This window comes from Macrobrachium rosenbergii, chromosome 23 (genome assembly GCF_040412425.1).
Source record: "Macrobrachium rosenbergii isolate ZJJX-2024 chromosome 23, ASM4041242v1, whole genome shotgun sequence".
NCBI lineage: Eukaryota > Metazoa > Arthropoda > Malacostraca > Decapoda > Palaemonidae > Macrobrachium > Macrobrachium rosenbergii.
Window position 1 is genome coordinate 35232778 of NC_089763.1, and position 21370 is coordinate 35254147.

General features: G+C 34.1%; 1 protein-coding gene across 1 annotated transcript in view; it reads left to right on the forward strand.

The window, feature by feature from the left end:
* The window catches only part of LOC136851476 (uncharacterized), a 62739-nt gene extending 57354 nt beyond the window's left edge, over nt 1-5385 (forward strand). The window contains exons 3-4 of the mRNA XM_067125580.1: nt 2020-2179; nt 3994-5385. Coding sequence (XP_066981681.1) covers nt 2020-2179; nt 3994-4263 — 430 coding nt within the window. The 3' untranslated portion in view covers nt 4264-5385. The remainder of the gene's footprint in view (nt 1-2019; nt 2180-3993) is intronic.
* The last annotated feature ends 15985 nt before the right edge of the window (nt 5386-21370 follow it).

Sequence of the window (21370 nt, forward strand, 5' to 3'; positions counted from 1 at the left end):
CAATTATCGTGTCCTGCTGGGTTGCTTTTGCTCTTAAGATCTGGCAATTTGATTTTTCCAGGAAAAAATGGACATAAAATAATTTTCTACCCAGTAAAATCGATGATAATTTCATTATATTCTTTTTCTCATTATATTTCGTTTCCCAGGATTATTTTTTGACTTGGCAAACATATGAACTTTTACCCTTAAAAAACACAGTTTTTTAATTATATTTAATTTCCCAGTTTATTGACTTAGCAAACACAAGAAATTTTAAAAGACAAACAGTAGCCAATCCTAAACCTGTATCAAGAGTGTAAATTACATATTTATTTATCTGTCTTTAGCTTCTTCAACCTCTCGTTTCCTTTCCTCACAGAGGCGAGCGTTGTTTAACAGTGCTAATTTGCTCCTTTGAGGAGGAAGCAGTTTTAAGCCAGCGCATTAGCGCGATGAACGCGCCTGGCTTAGTTTGCAGAAGTCACGAATACTGGTTGTAATGCAAATAGAGACAGGGACATAATGTTGTATTTACATTTTGTCAATCCTTTATGGAACTGAAATGTGGATTTAAAGAATGGAGGTGATAAATGTGGAGAAACATGCAAAAATAAGCAAAATGATTTGTACGTTTTTAGTTTTTCCCTTAAAAAATAGATGAAATTTTTTTCCCTTGAAAAAATAAAAATTAAATTTTTTCCCTTAAAAAATAAAGATCAAATTTTTCCCTTAAGAAATAAAGAAGATTAAATTTTTCCCTTATAAAAAAGACATGAAATTTTCTCCTTAAAAAAATAAAGATTAATTTTTCCCTTAAAAAAAAAAAGATTAAATTTTTTTCCCTTAAAAAATATAGAAAAAAGAAGTTCAAATTCATCTCTCAAGACACGTGCCGAGTTCCCAATTAATTCTCCTTAGCAGCTGCAAAAGTCTTTCCGAAATCGGCAGAAGATCGAGTTGGAAAAGATTAAAGAGAGACGATCAGTGACTTACTTTTTTTATTTCATTTTTGTTTTAATTATCTTACGCGTGTTTAGGGTTTGGAGGAAATGTCGTGGATTTTTTTTTTTTTTTTTTGAGGGGGGGATATGCATTTGTCCTTGTGAGTTCGTGGGAGGAATTTGTATGGAAGGAGTTTGATAAGATTTTGCATGTTAGTAGAGTGAGTATACTCATGCATATATATGTATATATTTATACATATATATATGTATATAGAGTATATATGCATATATATACATATATATATAATTATATGTACATATACATATATATATATGTATCTATATATAAATATAAATATATATATACATATATATATATATATATATATATATATATATATATAAATATATATATATATATATATATATATATATATATATATATATATATATATGTATACTGTGGTGGCTGTCCCATTTGCAGGTATTACTGTACTGTCAGTCCCTATTATCCAAGGATTACTGTAGTGACTGTCCCTTTTATCCAGGTATTACTGAGCTGATTGTCTAAACCTTGATACAGAATTATTAATCAAGGGAAAAACAAGCATTTTCAATAATATACTTCTACTGTATATTAATGAGAAAATAAAAAGATAGCAGAGTTTATTTACGCATGAAATTAGGTAGAATAAACCCGTAGAGTTTATTTACCACATAAGTTATAAAGGGAAGGGGGGATGGGGAAGGGGGTACGGGTTTGAAACCTACCCTATTATCTAAGTTGGGCCAAATGATGACCATGTACCAAATTTTGTCTAGATCGGTCAAGCGGTTCGGATTTCTATAGAGCACTAACATACAAACACTTTTATATATAAGAATATATATATGTGTATATTTGCATACATTTGTGTGTGTATATTTACAACATAAATCAAATCAACATTCAGCAACTGAAACTCAAAAGTTCATACAACCACTTCCACTTAAAATACAACACAAACCAACCGTCAATTCAGTACCTACTCCCTTCACCTGAAACTCCAACCACTGACCTTCTGACCTCTCTCTCTCTCTTCCCTCCCCTCAGGTGCGTTGATGTGACGGAGGGGGTGGGCGGGGCACAGGTCATCGGAGGTCACCAACTGTCTGAGCGCGGAATGAAGCAGATCATCTCAGGGATGAGGGCTGCGTCGTATCACCCGACTCTCCCGCCAGAGATCGCCACCGACGCTGCTGTTTACGTCGCTGTAAGAGGAAGATGTATTTAGATGTGTATATATATATATGTATATATATATATATATATATATATATATATATATATATATATATATATATATATTCTCTCTCTCTCTCTCTCAGTTTCATTTATACGAAATTGATTTATTTATTTAGTTATTTATGTGACTATTTTCATGTTGATATTGGCACACAGAAGCATACATATGCGTATATATATATATATATATATATATATATATATATATATATATATATATATATATATATATATATATATATATATATATATATATATATATACTGTATATATATATACATATGTATATATATAATATATGTAGAGAGAGAGAGAGAGAGAGAGAGAGAGAGCAGCTAAAGTATGAATGTGACACTGCCTAATGTCTTCCATCCTCTCTCGAGAGCCTTTGTACAAAGGGTAAAAACAGCTCTCTCTCTCTCTCTCTCTCTCTCTCTCTCTCTCTCTCTCTCTCTCTCTCTCTCTCTCTCTCCAGACAGACGTACATACAGAATATATGATATATATGTGTGTGAGTGTGATTTATATATATATATATATATATATATATATATATATATATATATATATATATATATATATATAGAGAGAGAGAGAGAGAGAGAGAGAGAGAGAGAGAGAGAGAGAGAGAGAGCAAATGCGCTGCGAAGGAATCCCAAGAGAGGCAGCAAGCAGCAGAGAGCCAAAGCTGCATGCAGCCTCTCTCACGAGACCTCACACTCGAATCCCCCGGAACGTGTTCAAGCGTACAGCCGCACCAGATTCCCTCTCTCGTAAACAAATGCTGAAAATTTCGAGCGTGTTAAAAGACTCGCTGTGGTGTACTTCGAGTGCTCTTCTCGGGCCCACTTGGCGAAATTCTTTTTTTTTTTTTCTTAATTTTTATACTCGTGGTTTGTTTTGAGAGAGATGTAAGGCAGGAATTGTTTAGTTTCCTTACACTCGAGATTTCGAAAAATGATTCGAGATGTGTGTGCTGTTGAGGCTACTGCAGTTTTAGAAAGGGTAAATGCATACTTTGTTTGATTACCAGGTGTCATCTGTATTAATTAGGAAACAATTAAAATTACATGTAAATTACATGTTAAAGAATTTAACATAATCCCACATAGGCCTATATACGCATTCCGTCCTTCAAGAGTTTCTTGAGTCATTTTTCACTTGACAGAATAATTCATCTTTCCATCCTTCCAGAATTTCTTGACAGTCATCCTTCATTTGACAGAATAATTCGTCCTTCCACCCTTCCAGAATTTCTTGACAGTCATCCTTCATTTGACAGAATAATTCGTCCTTCCACCCTTCCAGAATTTCTGGACAGTCATCCTTAATTTGACAGAATAATTCATCTTTCCATCCTTCCAGAATTTCCTGACAGTCATCCTTCATTTGACAGAATAATTCATTTTTCCATCCTTCCAGAATTTCCTGACAGTCATCCTTCATTTGACAGAATAATTCATCTTTCTTTCCAGAATTTTTTGACAGTCATCCTTCGTTTGACAGAATAATTCATCTTTCCATTATTCCATCCTTCCAGAATTATTTGACAGTCTTTCCTCATTTGACAGAACAATTCATCTTTCCATCTTCCCATCCTTTCAGATATTTGACAGCCATCCTTCATTTGACAAAATAATGCACCTTTCCATCTTCTCATCCTTCCAGAATTATTTGACAGTCATCCTTCATTTGACAGATTAATTCATCTTTCCATCCATACAGAATATCTTGAAAGTCATCCTTCGTTTGACAGAATAATTCATCTTTCCATCATTCCAGGTCATCGTCGTCTTCTACGCGGCCATCATCATACTCCTGGTGGGGACGAACCTCCACCGGCTGCGTCGCCGTCGTCGAAATCGACCCTCTCATCACCGACATCCTCGTCCCGTCGACACCACAGCCAGCGCCGAAGTGTCCATGTCGATGATGTCGATCTTCTCCTCCTCCTCCTCCTCCTCTTCGGCGGAGAATCCTGGTCCCGTGTCGACCTCCGTCGTCACGGAGAAGGGCCGATGGGGGGAACACGAGGACGCTGTTGTAGTGTGATGCTGGGTCTCCTGGAAAGCAGAGGTCCTGGATCCTAGACTCTACTGGACCTTGCCTGGAAGGAGTTTGTGAGACTGCAAAGGGTCAGGGCCCTGCAACCTGAGTTCTACTGGACCTTGCCTGGAGGGAGTTTGTGAAGCTGCAAACGTCAGGGCCCTGGAACCTGAGCTCTACTGGAACTTGCCTAGAAGGAGTTTGCGAAGCTTCAAGTGCCAGGACCCTGGAACCTAGACTTTACTGGAACTTGCCTGGAAGGGATTTTGGAACTGCCTAGTGTCAGAATCCTGGAACCTAAATTAGTGGGCGTTGCCTGGAAAGAGCTTTTGAAGCTGCAAGCGGCAGGGACCTGGAACCTAAAATCCACTGAAACTTGCCTGGAAGGAGTTTGTGAAACTGCAAGTGTCAGGGCCCTGGAACCTAAACCCTACTGGAACTTGCCTGGAAAGATTTAGTGAAGTTGTAAGTGTGTCAAGGAACTGGGACCTTAACTCTATGGACCTTCCCTGTAAGGAGTTTGTAAAGGTGCAAGTGTCAGGGCGTGGAACCTAAACTCTGTTAGACCTTGCCTGGAAGGAATATTTGAACTGCCAAGTGTCAGATCCCTAGAACCTAAGCTCTGTTGGACCATGCCTGGAAGGAACTTTGGAACTGCAAAGAGTCAGGGCCCTGGAACCGAAAATCTGCTAGAACTTGCCTGGAAGAAGTTTCTGAACTGCAAGTAGCAGTTGCTGAGGTCCTGATTCTGACAAACTTTATCAGCCTGGAAGTGTTTGTGAAAATGTTTGGTGTGTTGGTGTGTAGGCTCCAGTTCTGAGTAGTGCTGGCATACTGGACGCCTTGAAAATCTTTGGAAAGTAAGTCTGGAAGGTAGACTTGAATTAGACCTTTTTTGGAAATCGCCTGGAACTGTCAGAAGTTGTGTCCTGATTCTGGAAAACATTCCAGTCTCCTGGAAGATATTTGTAAGTTATAAGGGTATATTGAAGTGAAATGCCCTAACTCCTTCAACGTATGTGCGGGAAGTGTTGGAGAAAAACTTTTTCACAGTACATTCGATGAAAGTCTTCTGGAAGAGAGGTCTAACCACATCTGCTTTGGAAGTCTTCGTAAAATAAAAAAAAATTTCCAAGCACACTTTTTGTAAGTGTCTGTGACAGAATAATTTAACAATCTATGAGCTGGTTTCTAAGTGGGACGAGTACCAGAGCTGGGTGATTTCAGAAATGATGAACAAGTGTTCCTCTTTTCATCTTTTGGCTTGCTAACAACAATACTGGAATGTGACATGAACAATACTGGAATGTGACATGAAACTGAACCATTTTTATTACAGACATTACCATGAAGTCAGTATTAAATAACTAAGTGACGTAAAGTAGGAAGGAAAGGGAGAGTATCATAAGAATATCACAAAGACAGTTTTAGAAAAGTAATTAGCATGAGAAATATGATGGTGCTTTTGACGTACCTTGATGAAAAAAATACCCTTATTAGAAAAAGATTGTGCATACCTGTACATAAATCTACTGACCATATGGTTTGTAAGAAATACGACTGATGGCATTCGCTGTAAAGATAGTATTTTTGTCTATAACGTGAAATACAATATGACAACTGGAATTTATCTAGAGGCGGCGGTTACCTAGAAATCCTGAGAGGAAATTTATAGAAGAGAAACTCAATTCCTGCCATTTCTGTGAATTATTTGTTTTTCGCTTTCCTGTTGCAAATGGCCCTCACACTTTTCATTCAAGTTGGAATTTTTTCTCGAATTTCTTCCTGGTCTCAGGACAGCAATATGATTCCAATACATTCCTGTAAATATTTTTCATATGAATTCAGAATAGAATGTTTTAAATATATTTTCATTTCTATATATATATATATATATATATATATATATGTTTTAAAATATATATATATGTGTATATATATATATATATATATATATATATATATATATATATATATATATATGTATGTATGTATATATATACGTACATTACATAATATATATATATACATATAAATTTATACATATATATAGTATATATGTATATATTTATATATTTATATATATAAATATATATATATATATATATATATATACATATATACATATATATATATATATATATATATATATATATATATATATATATATATAAATTTATACATATATATAGTATATATGTATATATAGATATATTTATATCTATACATATATATACTTATATATATACAATAAATATTTAAGAGTAAATTCAAAAGACGAAAAAATTAATAAGGAAGAAAAAATCATGAACTGTAAATTCAACAGCTAAAAAATTATTTAACTTATTCCCTACAAATTCTTTTAATTCAAATAATGACTAATATAATATTCATAACATGAAGATCCTAGCATCTGCTTTGATTAGATCCGCAAAATAAAAAAAAAATCAGCTGAAATTATGAAATTGACGGTGAATAAAGTCCATAATTCTAGTAAACTATTTATGATTTAGTTTAGAAAAAAATCTTAATACGATTTTTTTATTTTAAATCTAGTAAAGCGTAGCACAAAGATGCTTACAAAGTAATTAATAATAACAATAATAATAATAATAATAATAATAATAATAATAATAATAATAATAATAATAACAATAATTAATATTTTTTCAGAATCATCAGACGAATTCGTTTAGTATCCTAAACCTTTCTATGTCCTTATTCTTAATATATATATATATATATATATATAAATATATATATATACGATTCAAAACCAAGAATGGTATTTGACAATCTAAAACCACGATTCAAAAACCAATGGTATTTGACAATAAGCAAACAGCATCTAACACCGAGTTTCTGAATCGTTTTAGAATGAAAAAAAAATAAATAATAATGATTAATAACAATATTGAATGGTGCTTGAGATGTAACAGCTAATTCCTTGAATTCTACAGTACCTGCATTCAAGTGCCCTAGATATTTCTCGCGGAAGGATTAAGGGAAAATATACTGCCGAGATGACAGGTTATACATATATGTATATATATATGTATATGTATATATATACATTATATATATAATTATATATATGTATATGTATATATATGTATATATATACATTATATATAATTGTACATGTATGTATATACATATATGTATATATATATACATATATATTTATATATATACATATACATATATACATGCACATACTTCGACTTATGTACACATGCATGTGTTGCATATCAGTTCACATAAATTATTTGTCTATTAACCAAAGTCAGTACGATGACGAAAACTAAGTGTATAAGATTATATATAAAAATGACATGAATATATCGTGGCGGTGTTGCCGTCAATATGTGTGTAAATATTAGATGAAGAGGGGCAGTAGTTTGTAGAGAAGAGAAAACCATTTTTATAAATACAGAATCAAAATAATGAGCATAATATTGTTCCTGGCCGGATTTGTTAGGGTTAAGAAGCGCGTGAAGGTCCAGAATTGGGAGGGGGTTCGTTCTTGATCCCAAAATGTTCGTTGCTGAATCAAAATATGAGGATTAATTTTGTAGTGTTTCTAGTAATGCGATTTGGCCTTATTGCATAATCTCTCATAATATATTGTCTTCTTTTTCTTCTCCTATTTCCCGTTGTCTTTGCTGATTTTTCGTTGTCTTAAGACACAGAGATATTGCGAGGTTTTATAAAGAGAGAGGAAACTGTTAATTTTAACTTAATGAAAAAAAAATTCTTTTCTTCTCTCCATCTTTCTCATTGTTCTTTATCGATTGTCTTCTACAGTTTTTCGTTGTCTTAAGACAAGGCGCTATTATAAAATTTTCAGAAGGGATGATAATTATTTTTTCTATTCATTTTCATATTTTCTTCGTTTAACCTATCTCGATTTTCCCTTTGAGGAGTTTCAATGATTTGTCTGTTTCCATGACACTAAAAGAAAACAATATGTATATGTATATATAATGCATATATATACATATATGTATGTATATATAATACATATATATATACATATTTAACTTGTATAAATGAATCACGAAAATATGGAACGTGATGAATATATAACTCTGCTACATAAGTCGAAAGGCTTTGCAGCAATCCATTGTTTCTCTTTCCTTCGTGGATTTTGTCTTTATTTTTATATTTAACTTATATTTTATTTTTTCTTTGAAGTTTTTACGTAAAGTGTTTGTTTCCACGATTCATAATAAAAGCAGTTTAACAGGAAAATTATCCAAACGGCTGAGAGACTGAGAATATCTCAGTCTCAATTAACGTTGGCGGCATCAAGTCTGACTCAAAGCATATCAGACCACTGACAAAGAACATGAATAAAATAACATACTAATACCAAGGTTGTTTTACTCATCCTTGACATTTGCAGTCGAAAATATTTATGTTTTAGTAATTTTTTTATGAGCTTCAAAGGAATCCCAGATGAACTGAACCCCTCTGTAATGAAAAAAAGGTAAGGGAGTTTACTTATAACTAAAAAATGAAAGTGTTCTTACACTAAATATTTTCCTCTTCCAAAGGGTAGCTCAGAGAAAAACAAGAAACTGTTCATGAAAACATACATACATATATGATATATACATATGTATATGTATATAAATACATACATATATATACGTATATAAATATATGTATATATACATAAATACATATACATATATTTATATACATATACATAAACAAAGGTCTTCCTGACTCATCATATATCTAAATAGACTACATACCTGAAAATTCCTTTCTAATCAAGGTAAAAATTCTCTAAAGTTAGTAACCGCTTCCCAATCACGACCAGGGCTACCAAGGAACACATCACCACAGTACACATTCCCAGAGAGTCTATAAACACAGGAACAACAAACTTTTACTGAATAACAACAAAAAAGAGGAATAAAAACCAAATGGTTTTCAATCACGAATTAGAGCTGTCAAGGAGAATTACAGATGGCGCGACGGGGCCAGGGATCTAATTCCTGAACTTTGGCAATTTACAAAACTTGGGCAATTAGTCCGAATTAACGACTGGAGGAGGAGGAGGAGGAGGAGGAGGAGGAGGAGGAGGAGGAGGAGGAGGAGGAGGAGGAGAAAGAAGAAGGGGAAAAGGAGGAGGAGGAGGAGGAGGAGGAGGAGGAGGAGGAGGAGGAGGAGGAGGAGGGGAGTGAGGAGGAGGAGGAGAGGAGGAGGAGGAGGAGGAGGAGGAGGAGGAGGGGGGAAAGGAAGAGGAAGGAGTAGGAGGAGGAGGAGGAGGATGAGGAGGAGGAGGATGAGGAGGAGGAAGGGGAAAGGAGAGGAGGAGGAGGATGAGGAGAGAGGAGGGGAGGGGAGAAGCAGTTAGGTAGAGGAGGAGGAGGGAGGAGGGTTAGGTAGAGAAGGAAGAAGGAGAGAGAGGAGGAGGAGGAGGAGGAGGAGGAGGAGGAGGAGGAGGAGGAGGTCGAGAAGCAGTTATGATCATTAACAACTTCTTTTTGTTTGGGAATCAGACGTTTGTGGGGAGAGAGAGAATATTTACCAGCGAATTCGTAAAAATGGGCGAAGTTTTAATGACATTCTCTAGGAATGGCGATGAATTTCCATAATGTTGTGAATTCGCCCTTTCCTGTCTTTCGGAATTACGTTGATGAACACTGTCGGTTGTTCAATCTAGTCTGATTGAATATTACTTTTGTTAATGATTCCTCTGGGAAACTGAATAACGATCTTAACTTGAGATGAGTTTGTCTTCTCCAAGGAAAAATGAAGAACTTTGGAAATAGTGAGAATATATCCTGAAGTTATTAGGATGGAGCAACTGCCAGAGAAGAGAATCAAACTGCATACTTCAGGAGTTAGTGCGAAGTTCCTATATTGGCAGAATATTACGTCCAAAATCATAACAAATTAATGGCAGTAACTTTGGACTAATTTTAATAGAGAAGACGCTTCTATAAATGCGATATTTGAGACATTTGAATGTCATTTGACCACACCTGTCTGTCTGTCTGTTTGTCTGTCTATCTGCCTGTCTGTATGTCTGCCTATCTGCCTGTCTGTGTCTGTCTATAAGTCTGTCTGTCTGTCTGTGCACTTACAGCAAGCCATTTCACTCTAATCTCCCTGTTTCTTTATATTTCCGTCGACAGATAACAAGATATCTGTCGCTTTTTAGTCTTTGTTTCTTCAGATATCTGTTGCTTTTTAGTCTGTTTCATTTGATATCTGTCTCTTTTCAGTCTTTGTTTCTTTAGACATCTGTCGCTTTTTAGTCTGTTTATTTAGATATCTGTCGCTTTTTTAGTCTTTGTTTCTCTAGATATCTGTCGCTTTTTAGTCTGTTTCTTTAGATATTTGTCACTATTTAGTCTTTCTCGCTTTTTTGTCTGTTTCTTTAGATATCTGTCGCTATTTAGTCTTTGTTGCTTTAGATATCTGTCGCTTTTTTAGTCTTTGTTTCTCTAGATATCTGTCGCTTTTTGTCTGTTTCTTTATACATCTGTTGCTATTTAGTCTGTTTCATTAGATATCTGTCTCTTTTCAGTCTTTGTTTCTTTAGATATCTGTCGCTTTTTAGTCTTTGTTTATTTAGATATCTGTCGCTTTTTTAGTCTTTGTTTCTCTAGATATCTGTCGCTTTTTAGTCTTAGTTTCACTAGATATCTGTCGCTTTTCAGTCTTTGCTTCTCTATATATCTGTCGTACATCATTTGTTTCTCAAGGCAAATGTCGCTTGCCAGAGTATGTCGCGTTGACACACCATCCCATCTCGCGCATGCGCACCTGTCTACATCGGCACTCCACGTAGCTAAGTTCATTTACAAATCTACATCAAGAGAAACTCGTACATCCAGCGTATAGACATCCTAATAACACTTGGTATATCTGTTTACATAACAACATCCTATTAACCTTCGCCTCTCTTTGCAACAATGCCCTGATATTTAAGAGTATTCGACAGATCGACAATCTGCAACACCTTCTGGGGCGAGTTATCGACTCGAAATCGCTGGGCAAGCGCCAATTTGAACCAATTCGACAGTCAGGGTGCGATCTGTCTCAGTTGCCCGTCAGATGCCGTGGTGAGCGGAGGTGCGTGGCACCCCTCCTCGAATCAGATGTTACTTGGCTTCAAGTCTTCACAGAACAGAAGGATCTGGTATATTATCCTAAGCATCCTTCTCTTAAAAGAGCCACGGGGATGGCAAAGAAAGGGGGTATTTTGAGTTTGGGTAACGAGCGAGACAATACCCAATTAGAATAGAAAGGAGAGATGAAATAAAGTTGTGAGTTAAAAAAAAAAGGTACTCTTATTTAGGTTTGTAAATTCTGAGATAGATCATAAGTAATTCACAAATTACTTACAGGGTAATATTAAATACACTTTGTCTCAAATGGTGTATCTACTTATATAAATAACACAAACATACACACACACACACACACACACACACACACACACACACACACACACATATATATATATATATATATATATATATATATATATATATATATATATATATATATATATATATATATATATATATATATATATATATATATATATATATATATATGCAAATTTCGTTGAATTCTATGGCTTTTTGATTGTCGATCAACTTCTTATTAGTTTGACATTATTTTCTGAATCTCCTCCGTTCTTCCAAATTCAGTTGATGGACAAAAAAAAAAAAAACGAAGATTAACTCTGTTCCATTTACTAAAAATCACAAAATCACAGCTGTTCCGTCACTCGTCGTGACCTCTTCAAAGTGTATAATCTGGACATTTGTTGTTACTGATTAAGCTGGCCTTATGCCAGCACGGGCTCTTGCTCACAGAGCAGCCCGTAATCTCCGGACATAGCGTCTTGTTGTTCTGTTACAGTGTGCGGACGGATATGTACCGTCCAAAACAATAATGATACAATGAATCATTATTATATCAATAATTTCAAAACAAACAATTTAAATTTGTTTACAGTTATAAAAGTTACAATACAATAACATTTATAATAAAAACATAATTTACTTCGTGAAAAATAATGAAAACAAAATCACGTGTTCTGGTGGTAACGAACACAACAGATGGAAATGCAGGTATACGGATTTTGGGGATGGGAGGAGTTGGAAGGGGAGGGGAGGGGAGAGAAATGTTGAAATGAGGTGATTACGTGCGCACGCATTTGCGTGTGTGTGTGTGTATATATATATATATATATATATATATATATATATATATATATATATATATATATATATATATATATATATTATATACATATATCATCATACCTAGATATGTATGTATGTATATATATATATATATATATATATATATATATATATATATATATATATATATATATATAAAACATACATTCATACATACATATATTATCATACCTAGATATATATATATATATATATATATATATATATATATATATATATATATATATATATATATATATATATACATATAATTACACACAGGAGCAGGATCAGGAACGAACATGGCGAAGTACTACAATTTATTCCGACTCGTTTCGCATTCAGCTGAATGCATCACCAGGTTCTGTACAACAAATATCGACCAATATAAATTATAAGAATTTGCAAGTTGTCTAAAAAATCGTTTAAACACTAATTAAAATGAAAACCAAAACTTCACACATACGTAAAATTATATCAAAGACTGACAAACTTACACAAGAAATTAAAAGCACATCTGTTCATTAAAAGTTCAGATAAAAATACAAAAAAAAATTACAAAGTTAAGAAATATTTGAGGAGCACGGGGGTCGACTACCATGGCATGAGGTATACAAAAACTATAAGAAAGTATAAAAAAACAATGGTTAAGAAAGTTACAAGGGCGTGGAGGTGGACCGGGTGTTAAACTGCGGAACAAGCTGTTTGATGAAGACAAAAAAAGTTAAGTATACCTTAGTTTAACCAGACCACTGAGCTGATTAACAGCTCTCCTAGGACTGGCCCATAGGATTAGATTTATTTTACGTGGCTAAGAACCAATTGGTTACCTAGCAACGGGACCTACAGCTTATCGTGGAATCCGAACCACATTACAACGAGAAATGAATTTCTATCACCAGAAATAAATTCCTCTAATTCTTCACTGGCCGGCCGAAGACTCGAACTCGGGCCTAGCAGAGTGCTAGTCGAGAACTCTACCGACTTGTCCAACGAGGAACTGACAATAGGAAGAAGTTTATCATTCAATGCACCAAAGTATTTTTGTACAATGTTAGTAAATTCAGCCCTAAAGAAATCATCGTGCAAATATGGGAATCGGGCATAAAAGGTTAAGCTTAGGAATATTAACATTTTTAAGATCTGAGGGCGGACAGAAAAAGTGCGGACAGAAAACAATGCGAACAGAAAAAAGTGCGGACGGACAGACAAAGCCGGCACAATAGTTTTCTTTTACAGAAAACTGAAAAAGGGTAATTTCTAAACGTGGAATAAAAACTAAACCCTTTGGTATAACATAACAAATGTTTACAACCATATTGCAAGAATTATTTTCATACTTCACAATAAACAAGAATAATAAATAAAAATAGGGGTTTCCAGCATTACAAAAACATTACCAATTCACGAAAGTCCTCTCGCTATAATATATAGGGCGTCATATGTCTTTCGAGTCCCATAAAGACAAGATTAACACAGAGAACATATGGTCATGGGGTGGGGGAGGGGGTAGAGGTTTGCCTTCAGTTGGTGGGAGGAGAGGCAGGATGGGTGACCAGTTAGTCATTTTCCCTTTATGGGCTATCAAATTTATTATTGGCTCATCATACGCCATTTTCCGAGTGTTTTTCAGGAACTTTATCATAACTAACAACATTAACAATAACAATAGCAACTACAGCGACAATAAAGGAGTTTATTTGTGCCGCCTTGAGAACGAAGTTTGGCCATAAGGAGCAGACGGTGAAGGAAGAACTTGGGAAAAATATTTATTTATTAATTTATTCATATTCTTCTTCTTCTTCTTCTTCTTTTAACGTGCTTTTTCCCATTTATTGTATGGGGTAAGCACGATGCCTTCTTTTGAAGGACTTTGATTTGGCTTTGGGGTAGACCGTAGTCTCGATGTTAAATAATTAATCACTTAATTAGATCATTCATTAGTTAACTGATTTATTTATTTCTTTTTATTATTTTATATTTATTTTTCCTTTGGACAAGAAGAAGGCGATGAAGGGAGAGCTTAGAAAAATAATATTTATTTATTTATCTTATAAATAATTAATCATTTAAATATCTAAATAATTAATTAATTAATTGATTAATTATTTATTTGTTTATCTTCTTGTATATTTACTTATATACTTTTTATTTTACTTTAGATTCTTCCATAAACACAAATTACTAAACATTTCCTTAATTCTTACGATGTTATTTCAAAAAACTTTTGTATTAATCAACTTATTCATTATTTTCAATATAACTCTTCGACCATTTATCTAAATCTTATGAAAATACGGTATCTGAATAACAACATAATCAAATTCATTCTTTTAAGTATTTGAAGAAAACGCAATAATGATTTTTCGATACAAAAAGATGACAGGAACAAAGGAAATTAATATCGTTACGAAACGTGACTGCAATAACCCAAATGGATTATTCGTCCTCCACGCATGGGGAAAAGATATATATATATATATATATATATATATATATATATATATATATATATATATATATATATATATATATATATATATATATATATATATATATATATATATATATATATATATAATATACATATATATATACACATATATATATATATTTGATTTTAAATCACGAAAAGGTAAAAACGTGACGATTATATGAACAAGGTTAAAGCCACGAAGGGAAACAATAAGATACTTTTCGTCTTATTACCAAGACCTGGTCACAGCATCTAAAGACATACAGAGACAAGGGTTTATATATATGGTGAGGATAAGTCCTAAGGGAATACAAAAGGATTGGGAGATCACAAAACGGTCAATAGATTAATCTGTTAATCTGTTGACCCTTTTTTTGATCTCCCAACCTTTGTGTATTCCCTTAGGACTTATACACACCATATATATACGTCCTTATCTCTGTATAGCTTTAGTTGCTTTGACCTGGTCTTGGTAATGAGACGAAAGTACTTACCATCTCATTATTTCACTCTTTTCTTAGTGGCTGTATACATAAATATATATATATATATATATATATATATATATATATATATATATATATATATATATATATATATATATATATATATATATATATGTATGTATGACAAGAATTTCCCGGAACGGACAGGTGTGAATAAAACCTCTACACGTGTGGAAAAGATTAAACAAGGGCAGTAGTTACTGGAAGGCAACTCTGAACTTCTCAAAAAGCTGTTTCTTTGAACCCTGTAATACCTTCCCCCTTATCTAAAATAAACATGTAAATGTATATGTAAATTACAGAAACGACTGTGATGCATTTTCTCTTATCTATAATAAATAAATAGATAAGTACAGACACGGTGATGCCTTTCCCCTTACCTATAGTAAATAAACAAATAGATAAACATTTATATAATCCCTGTAAGACCTATTCTCTTATCTATAACAAATAAATAGATAAGTAGATATGTATATCACATAAACGTCTGTGATACCTTTCCTCTTATCCATAATATATAGATAAATAGATAAGTATAAGTATATTATAGAAACTGCAACACCTTCTCTCAAATCTATAATATTAAATAAATAGATACGTTATATTATAGAACCTCTGTAATATCTTTCCTCTTATCGGTAATAAATTAATAGATAGATAGATTACTGTTATAGATAGATAGATAGATAGATAGATTTCTGTTATAGATAGTTAGATAGATAGATTACTGTTACAGATAGTCAGATAGATAGATAGATAGATAGATAGATAGATAGATAGATAGATACAGTCGTCGAAATGGAACAACTCGACTCAGTATTCGTTGACCTAAGTAGCGAAGTATGTAAGTCGACTGCTGTGGGCTGCAGCTAAGGTGAAGATAGTCATGGGCCTAGCAACCTCATCCTAAAATTCCTTGCTAATAAGGGGAAGGTTAGCAGACAGTCTCTTGAGCCTAAGCCCTCGTCGAGGTAAATAAAAAGAAAAATATACCTGAACCAACAAAATTTTATACAAAGACAAAATCCACGAAGGAAAGAGAAACAGTGGAGTGCTGCAAGGCCTTTCGACTTCTTGTCTGCTAAGTAAAGGACCAGAAGTCGAAAGGCCTTGCAGTACTACACTGTTTCTCTTTCCTTCGTGGATTTTGTCTTTATTTATATATATACATCACGTTCCATATTTTCTTGATTCAGTTATACATAAATTTATATGTATGTATATCAGCTAAGGCCACAGGAACAATAAAAGAAGGAGTACCAACCGCTTTCGTGTTATTTCAACACATTTTCGAGGTGACAGAAGCATGTGTATGTATGTATGTATGTATGTATATATATATATATATATATATATATATATATATATATATATAAATACATTCATATATAAATATATTATATATATATATATATATATATATATATATATATATATATATTTGTACATAAATATAAATATAAAAAATATATATAAATATATGTGTGTGTGTTGCCTCGAGTACCGACACGTGGATTCCTCGCTGCTGACATTTCTAACAAATGCTATTTTTCCAAAGTCGAAATAAAAAAAAAACACTGTACAAACAGAATGCTCCCATTACCTTCACCGCTCCACCAGACGAGAACAAACAGGAACGAAAATTACTGTAACGTAACTCAGGTGCAACAGATGAGAGACAAAATGGGAGATAAAAGAACGGGAGAAAGAAAATAAAGAGAGGGAAAAAAATGAAAGTCGAAAAGGCGGGTTTAGGAACGAAATAGCCCCTACTCTCTTTTCGGGGGAAAGTAGAAATTTCTTGGGTGAAATTCGTTTACGCATTTTACGTTAGTCTTTTTCAGTGGATGTGAATGAGGTCGGACAGTTGATTTATTTCGCTTAAAAGCAGTGGAATTGCTGTATTTGTCCAGCAGTTCATAGTGATCATGCACAAAATAGATAGGCTTCAAAAATTCCCATACAACAACAGACGCCATCTTTGATGCACCGAAAAACCATAATTTTCTACAGTGGTGCATCTGATCGCTAACATAAACATTCGGGAAAGCTCTCCTGCTGAATGCCAGAAAACATTATAACCTACAACATAAACATTAGAGAAAAACTCCCTCTAATAAATGCTAGAAAAATTATAACCAATTTTCCACAAGAACGAACAACAAAATAAATAAACAAACGACGGTCGGGACCTTGCAAAAATATGCGCATTGCTCATGCATGGCTTGTTCGATTTCGCGAGTCCGAACGCCCGAACGACTTACAAACATTTATTGCCCGTTCCAGTTCCATTTCCTGGTTTGTTTCGTGCAGATTGTCGCTGGTCATTATCTAATATAAATAGAGAGTCATTACTGGCCCGAATACCTCCTAGCCATGTAAATGATATGCAGTTAAATGCTGCAGAAAAGTGGTTATCCGGGATGTTTACTCTTAATCAAGGGCCGCCCGCGATTTTTGTTTACATTCACAGTTCCGGGAAAGAGGGAAGTGGATTGGAAATGGCAGAAATAATTAAAAGCAAGCAAGAAGTCATCTGATTCTCTCTCTCTCTCTCTCTCTCTCTCTCTCTCTCTCTCTCTCTCTCTCTCTCTCTCTCTCTCTCTGTGACAAGGGATAAATCTAAAGAATACGTCATTGTTAAGTTAAATAATACTCAGGTTTTAATTTGTACACACCTACGGTAAGGATATTTCCATAAGTCAGATTGTCCTATTTGAAAAAAGCAACAAGTTCTTTCTCTCTCTCTCTCTCTCTAGCAAGGGATAAATCTGAAAAATATGTTATTGTTAAAAGTTGAATAATACTCAGGTTTTAATTTGTACACATCTACAGTAAGGATATTTCCATAAGTCAGACTGTCCTATTTGAAAAAAAAATTAAAAAGTTTCTCTCTCTCTCTCTCTCTCTCTCTCTCTCTCTCTCTCTCTCTCTCTCTCTCTCTGAACAGAGTATGTTAATTGATAACAATTTGTCTATATGGCATAAAAACAGTGAAAAAACTAAGTTGAGTTTCTAAAGACAGCTGAATGAGGAAGTATACAAATAAATTTAGCCCTGTGTGATAATAAGCCTCAGTGAAACTTGGGACAAACTCTAGCGGTCTGGAGTAATCGACGTTAAGCGAGTTAATGCATGCAATATAAATTAATTTGTAATTATTAAAATTATAAAAGAACAAAGATTGATGGAGACTGTCATACGCATCGTACAGTGAACAAATGTTGTACAAAACCGGGAATAATTTAAAACTTTGACAAGTTAAACTTTCATAATCATTTTTTTTTCGAAATTTTTGACACTGGGTTCAAAGTGCTGGAAAAAATGAATTTCAGTTAATGGAAATTCCGTACATTTTTTGGGCAAAACAGAATATAATTTTTCCGCTTTTTATGCACTAGGCAGGTGCGTCTGTAAAATTTTATGCTTTTTTTTATGCAGACGTTTTTTTTATCTTTGCTTTCTCCCTGTCCCTGTACTTCAATTCAGTATTATTATATTGAACTTTCGACCTTTTGAATGCAATAATTATATTTTCCTACAAGAGATCTACAAGAGATTCTGACTTTCTAAAGGAAAGTTCGAAGTCAGGGAATGTTTGTGGATGTATGTCAAGGTGAAGGTCATCCCCCTAAAAAACAAGTAAAAAATTCGCCGAAGTTTCTTCGGCGCAATCGCGATTTCTGCACAGCGTATAATCAAGGCCACCGAAAATAGATCCGTCTTTCGGTGGTCTCGGTATAATGCTGTATGAGCCGCGGCCCAGGAAACTCTCAGCCGGCCGTGGTGGCTTGTGTTGTTGCGGTGCCAGAGGCACGGTTATGGCTAACTTTAACTTTAAATAAAATAAAAACTACTGAGGCTAGAGGGCTACAATTTGTTATGTTTGATGATCGGAGGGTTGATGATCAACATACCAATTTGCAGCCCTCTAGCCTCTGTAGTTTTGAAGATCTGATGGCGGACAGAAAAAAGTGTGGACGGACGGACAAAGCAGGCACAGTAGTTTTCTTTTCAGAAAACTAAAAATGTAGGTGAAAATTACTTTGGAGTTTGAGAGGAACAAATTTAATCACACCGTGACGAGTGCATTCGGAGAAAACAAAATAGCTTTGATCAGAATGCCGAAAAGATAGGTGAAGAGCAGTGTGAAGGAACCTTCAAACAATAAACTGCTAAAAGACGAGATTATAATCTATTACTTCTTACAACTGGCTTTATATCAAAAGTAACTGTTATACCTCACATCAGGATCGAACCAACGATTTTTAAATGAAAGGCAAAGGCGCTACCAACCGACCCACAAAGGCAATAGCAGCTGTTATGAGTGGCGTCATATCCAAAGTACAGTAAGGTATCTATGGTACATTAAAGGAAAGGCAAGGGCGCTACCAACTGACTCACACAGGCCACAGCAACTGTTACAAATGGCGTTATATCAAAACTACAGGTAAGGTATTTATGGTACATCACAGAAAAATTGGTAAGCAGACTTACAGAAATATATAAACAGCTTTCATATACAAGTTATGACATTTAGTTGTGGTATTTTGAGGTGCATTTGAAACTGTATTTCATTTTCACCAAAGAGGAAAAAGCATAATTTGTTCAAATAGGATTAATTTGAAGATGAAAGGCCCGTGGCCCATAAAACGCAACATGCAACGTTGCAACCATATATTTCGAATGCCTCTGTACTCCTCATCACTGGTGAACTTTGGACAAATGCTATTATTATTATTATTATTATTATTATTATTATTATTATTATTATTATTATTATTATTATTCAAAGGATGAACCCTATTCATATGGAACAAGCCCACCAAAGGGGCCACTGACTTGAAATTCAAGCTTCCAAAGGATATATTATTATTATTATTATTATTATTATTATTATTATTATTATTATTATTATTATTATTATTATTATTATTATTATTATTATTCAGAAGATGACCTTATTCATATGGAACAGAAGCACGTTATGGCTAACTTTAACCTTAAAAAAAAATAAAAACTAATGAGGCTAGAGGGCTGAAATTTGCTATGTTTGATGAATGGAGGGTGGATGACAACATACCACTTTGCAGCCGTTTAGCCTCAATAGGTTTTAAGATCTGAGGGCGGACAGAATAAAGTGCGTACGGACAGACACAGCCGGCACAATAGTTTTCCTTTACAGAAAACTAGAAAAAAGTAGCTTAAACAATACTGACCTTCATAGCAATGTGAAATGAAGCCAACACAAAGTGCTTTTAGCCTTTATCGACCAGCTGTACTGACTTTCACGCAGTACCACTCCCCGTAATTTGGCTCCGTTCAAATATATGGAGCAAACAGTTCCCGTCCCACTTCTATAAATATAGCCTGACATTTACCCCCATATTTATTTCTATACCAGGAAATCAATTTCAAGATCAAAGCTCTCAATCCTACCGGTTTGAAAGGGATTTGATGAAAGCGAAAATTGGTTTTGATGAATCTAAATATGTCATCAGAGATCATTTAATCAGAGGTAAATATATACATTTTCAGCGGAATTTGTTGCTGTTTATAGAACCTGCTGTACAAACTTATTAGGGGATGTTTGCTGTTTTGCACAACTGGGTAAATTTAATTTTGTCAATTGTCTCTGTTTAATAGAGTGATAAGTGAATGTTTTGTGAATTGAATTGAATATAGAATTTATAAGCACTGGGACCTATGTGGTCATTCAGTGCTGAAACGGAAATTGACAGTAAAAGGTCTGAAAGGTGTAACAGGAGGAAAACCTCGCAGTTGCACTATGAATCAATTGTTAGGAGAGGGTGGAGAGTGAGACGGAAGAAAGAGAATATGAAAGGAGGTACAGTAAAAGGAACGAAAGGGGTCGCAGCTGGGGGCCGAAGGCGCGCTGCAAAGAACCT